The following is a 5,799-nucleotide window of genomic DNA, read 5'->3' as shown; positions in this document are numbered from 1 at the left end:
AACCAATCTAGTGGCAACCATTTTTTCCGACGATGCGCGACGAACCAGTCCGGCGTCGAACTTCCTCCTATCTGATTCGAGTTCCAAGGACCAGATCTCCTCAGACCTCGTGTCTATTCTCTTGCACATAGCTTCCTTGACTCGTGGTGAGAAAAGATCTGTTACAGATTTGGCAAAGCTTCCCGGCGCGACTTGTCTCTCTCCGATGAGGCCTCTTGTTGTTGTGGTGTTCAAGATGAGGAGGATCGGCCTTCATAATAGGATTTGAGCTTTGGCAAAAACCTTCCGAATGAACTGCTTCCGCTTGCACACAAAGCATACCCATTTGTTGCTCTTACCGTTCTTCTTCCTCAGCTTCACATGGTACCCATTTATTTATTCGAAATAAAAAACAAAATAATATAAATTTTATATATTCAATAAAGAAAATTAATTTAGGTAACATAAAAGACCATTATAACCTCGATAGTGAGCTCACATGCCTAAAACGTGCGAAACTCATGGATGGTAACTGATAAATTTTGACGGAAGGGGCAAAAGTGAACACATATAGAAGTTCAGAGTAATTTTTGTTGAAAATCCGAGTTGATGGTGCACTTCGTTAATCGAGTAAGAGTTCATGGGGTATTCTTGTAAATTATCCATGATTTTTTGGTGCGGTTTTACACTTTTCTATAAGTTGTTTAGCGAGAGAGAATAAAACGAGGACAAAAATACTTCTAATTTCAACGTGCTGATAAACATCATTTTCTTAATATTAATCGTGCTTAATTTATTTAGCAGATTTATCGACTATTTTTACATTTCTTAATTTCAAAGGCAGGCATGAAGGGAAGGCTAATGATACCATAGGTTTTTTTTTTGTTTTGTTATAGTTAATATAGAATATGATGGTCTTCTAGAATAGTTATATCCTGATTATTGATTGTGTCTCTTAGAAAACGGAGCTTGGTTTAGTTGAGAGGTGGCGGTGACGTTGGAAATGTGTCACCTTCACAGAAAATTAATTTGTTCTTAGATGCGCTATTTCATAAGGAGATAAAGGCTAAAAGGTGGTTGTTTCATGATATAATATGATTGTGTCATGATATCATTTTACTCTAACCCGGCCAATTTTAGAATGTGCGAGTTGGCTTTTGACAAGTGGTTATGCAATATTTCTTGAGCAGTACAATTGTAATTTTTTTTTTTCATTTGGAAGATGAAGGGCACATTGTGATTTCTCGAGATTTTATATCATTAGTATTTAGATGAAATTGTGAGAATTTGGTACAATTCGAGTATAAATCCAAAAATATAACTAAACAGAATATTTTTTTCTTCTTCTCATTATCCATGATCACTATTTCTTTTTCCACTTATGACAACCCGTGTAATGAAAGCTGCATTTAATGACACATGTCATGAAAAAATTGCATTTAATTGTAATGATAATCATAGGCATAAAAGTGGAATAGAGTCTTCTTATTGAATAATGAGAAAAAAATTCTTTCAAATAGTCAATAGTTTTGGAATAATTCTTTGTTTTTAAGAAAACAGTTCAAAGAACCAAGGCGAATTGGGTATTTTTGTCATTATCCAAAATAGGCCGTTTCAAACAATTTTTTTTTTCCTACCATTCGAAATCCACTTAAATAGATGATCAATTTTGTATCCACCGTTCACCATGAAACACAAAATTTTGTGCTCCAGTGTTGTCCAAACGGAGACACAGATCCGCGCCGGTGATAAGTTTAAATGGTTGCTCTTATGCGAGCAAAAAACAGCATATTGGAAAGTGGTATGTTATTAAAACGGTCATGAAAGAAAAGTACCACTGAAAGCTTGAAAGGTAAATCTCCTTTTCCTAAAAGTGGATTGAGCACCAAAATTTTACCTTGAAAAATATTATATAAGATATAGAATATAGTACATTTTTCTCATGGTCCCACATCTTGGGACTTCCTCATTATTTCAGTCAACATATGGTCTCATCAAACCTGCCAAGTGCAAGTGCCAATATTGTCCGTACACTTCCAAATGTCTTTGTATTAAATATGTAAACTATAATGTTAAATAAATGTTATAAATTAGAAAGCGGCGATAACATAAGTTAAGATAACACTTTTGTTTGAACGCCAAAACAAGGTATTATCAACTAAGTCTTAATAGAAGATCATATACATAAAGTGGAATTTCTTGATTAAAAAAAGTAAAATAAAAGATCGTATACATTAAGTGACTAAAAAAAACAGTGTACTTAAAAAAAAAATTGAGATTTCAATATCTGCAATCATCTTTACTCTGATAAATAATTGCGATTTCGCAATCGTTAAGACGGGCCCAAAAATCTGAAGGAATCAAACTCAACGCAGATTCCGACAAAAAAAAAAAAAAAAAAAAAAAAAAACAGTGGTAAATCATATGAAAGATGAGTTTGGTATAGTCATAATATGAAGCACCTGCAACGTTGAGAATCCTGGGGTCCTTCAAACCACCGATCCCACGTCGCGTTTATCGGCCCACTGATTCTGTGTAATCCAAAACAACTTTGCTATTCAGAAATCAAGGAAACACTCGGTACCACTACACAGATTAAAAAAAAAGAAAAAAAAAGCAAGTTATAGATTGCCTTACATCGGAAGTAGAGGATCCGAGGTGGACTCGATTCTGGCCAACAATCTGAGGAGAGAACGAACACAAAAATAGATCATCACATTGAGTTTGAAATATCCTTAATGAAATAATAAAACGGTAAATTGCAATGCTCTTTGGAATTATTGCCATTGTATTTCCATGTATTTTACTTACTGTGCTGATATTGTTGAGGCCTTTTCCGATTCTTCGAGTTCTTTCAGCTCATCCTGGATGTATCAATGAACAAACTGTCTTTACTTGGCAATTCATAAACAGAAATGAAATAGAAATGCAATAGAATTTTCAATGCCAGGTTGTACTAAACGCAGCAAATGTCTTTCAACGTTCAATACCAGAAGGTCCATAATCGTTGCTCAAGTTTCTATATGGTAATTGGCTCAAGCCCTGGTATTAATAACGTCATATAGGATCTATCTTAAAGGCTAATCATAAAGCATTTTACCCTAACCAACAGGTTTGAATATATCATTAACACTAGCACTTAAGTTTTCCAATTATTTTATCCTTAAATATCTAATTTTTTTTCAATAATTACTCTCTTTGCTTCCAATTCCATTTAGCATTTAAAAGTAAACATAAACATATAAATTGTAGAAGAATAGAGCCATTTCTTTACTCTTCTTTTGCTCTGCTTTGAGATGGTTTCATCTTAAAAATAAAAATAAAATTAAGAAATTCTTCCCGGCATAGCAAATGATTCTAATTTAGTAAAATGTCTGAGCTTAGACTACAATTCTACAAACAAGAACCAAAACAAAAAAAAAAAACGGATAGAATGTTTAAATATTCAAAATATAGCTCGATGACCTAACTTTTTTTTTTTTTTTTTTTTTGCCGGGAAACAAAAGGAACACAACGAGCACAGAGCTAGGACAAAAAAGAAAAAAAGAAAAGAAAAAAAGACCTCCAAGCATTTGAGCTCTTGTTCAAGGTGCTTAAGCTGAGCGAGGATTCTGTGCTTTCCTCTGGTGTCGTTCGAGCTTCCGGCGACCTGTTCGTCCGTCGACGACGCCGTTTCGGACTCCATAAATCAGTTCAAAAGAAGAGCAAAAGCCATTATTATCTCATGGCTTCTTATAAAATCGACAATCACGGACCTTGAGCCACAGATCTGAGTTTGTTCTTCTCTTCCCTCAATGAGTTTCACGAGACGTATAGAAAAATTCCTCTCACAACCCAAACCTTTCTTTTCCTTTGCTGTCTCTCTCTGTTTCTTTGTGGAAAAAAGGAAATATAAAACAACGTTTTTTTTACACCCTTTTATTTCCTCTTCTTTTTCGTAGTACTACTTTTCCATGCTTCGTCGACTCGTAGATTGTCATCGAATTAAAAAGCCTCTTTACTTTCCTTTTACAATTTAAATAATTTATTTATATTTTTTTAACTAAAAGAACAGTCCACTTGCTAACGAATCAAACAGCGATATTTTTTTTTTCCTGTTTCTAGTTTCTTTCTCAAGTTAAGATAAGAGTTAAGACAAGACTTAAAAGACTTGAAAAAAATAATATTAGTTTCGTCACTGTTATTTATCAATCTATCACCTCTCGAGCAATTATTTATTGAGTTTTAATTTTTCCAATTTTGTTTATTAATTAAACGGAGTCGTTTTATCAGCACTGTTGGACAAATTTTAGGTACCCCTATGACCTTAAATTTTACCATTCAGATTCAATCATAGTAACATTTAGATTTTTTTATAGCTCAATTAGTGCAAGAATTTTCAATATTTTTGTCTCTAAACAGAAATGATCAGCGAAATGATTATCAAGTTTTTGGTTTTTTTTAGCTTTTTCCACCTGTTAAAAAGTTTTTTTTTTTTTTTTTTTTGAGTAGGTTAAAAAGTATTATCTTGAGATGAAATTGATCGTCTAAGAAACATAAAGAATATTAGTCAACCTAGTGATTTGTTAATTTTTCTTGAACGATAATTATTTTTAAATTTTATATAAATAAACCCTAAATGCTAAGCACGAAATTCAGACTGTTAGAGTAAGATGTTTTTTCAATGATACTTTTTAAAGATTATTAAAGCTTGTGAGTATGTTTATTGCTAGCATGTTGGATTTTATTTATACATAAAAAAAAGTAAAATATTATATAACAAAAAAAGTGACAAAATCAATCATTTTTAATATCATTTCGCTCACCAAATGAATTCAGCAATCATATAACAATTTAATATTATTTGCACTCAGCCAATAACCTTTTCTTATTGGCTGACTGTGTAATTCTGTTAGGAAAAGATATTTTGTGTGATGGTATGTAAAGGAGGAGAAACGATACTTGAGCATTTATGCTGAAAAACAATAAAATTCTATTCTTCTTCTCTAAAGTTCTCTCTGCCATTGATAACCTTAAAGCAAGGATTGTATCATATGATTGTTTTGCAACTCCTAAAATTAGAACCATGTCGACGAGTTCATCAATAAAAGCCAAAAAATTAGTGAAAGCTCGGAGCAAAAATGGCAAAATATAATTGATGTATTCGAAAAGGAACATTTATTATATTTTTCTTCTGATTTTTGAGTAAATGACGAGAAGAGGAAAATAGGGTATTTATTTGGTCCGACTATGATTTAGAAGTGACGATAGAAGCTATTAATCGATTTTTATGTTTAAAATTAAAAGAAAGGATAATATAATTTTAACCGCTCTAAATTAAAAGATCTTGTAAATGACTAGTTGCTTCTAAATACACTTTCTCTTTCTAAGTACTCTCAAGACGAAACTTGGACCACCACTTCACTTAAATTCCGGCTTAATATTGAGCACTTGAAAAAATCTGGCCGCACACTCTTAATTCATTCTTTTTCTATTTTTTGTGTGGTAATGAATCGAAAATCACTTTTTAACTAAAAAAAAATACAACAAATTAGAGGATTTTTCACTACCTGTTGACCCACATATCCAACCATAAATCGAACTACGTAAATTCTAAGCGTCGATCCATTTTTCCGTACAAACGCGTATCCTATTCAATCCTTAATTAACATTAATAGATTGATAACGTTAAGTTAAAAGAAAAAGAAAACTCAAAGTGAAGTGAGTACTTCCTAAAACACCACTCAAATAAGTGATGAGGATATGTTAACGTGTCGAGTTCTCTACAAGTCCCTCCTCAATAACTAAATAAATAAATAAATAAAATAAAATTATTTCTCG

At 32.3% G+C, this 5,799-nt stretch overlaps 1 protein-coding gene across 1 annotated transcript; it reads right to left on the bottom strand.

The window, feature by feature from the left end:
• Positions 1–2,096: 2,096 nt before the first annotated feature.
• LOC149388362 (guanine nucleotide-binding protein subunit gamma 1-like) lies at positions 2,097–3,933 on the bottom strand. The gene is made up of 4 exons (XM_089623680.1): positions 3,542–3,933; positions 2,791–2,843; positions 2,617–2,661; positions 2,097–2,510 (listed from the first exon to the last, which is right to left on the bottom strand). Exons 1-4 carry the CDS (start codon positions 3,662–3,664, stop codon positions 2,426–2,428), a joined length of 306 nt encoding a protein of 101 aa, XP_089479806.1. The 5' UTR covers positions 3,665–3,933; the 3' UTR covers positions 2,097–2,425.
• Positions 3,934–5,799: the final 1,866 nt, after the last annotated feature.

Source organism: Urtica dioica, chromosome 8 (assembly GCF_054948205.1).
Source record: "Urtica dioica subsp. dioica isolate 48M chromosome 8, U.dioica_male_clone48M_v1_H2, whole genome shotgun sequence".
NCBI lineage: Eukaryota > Viridiplantae > Streptophyta > Magnoliopsida > Rosales > Urticaceae > Urtica > Urtica dioica.
Note: the sequence above shows the minus strand (reverse complement) of the source record. Positions and strands in the feature narration are given on the sequence as shown.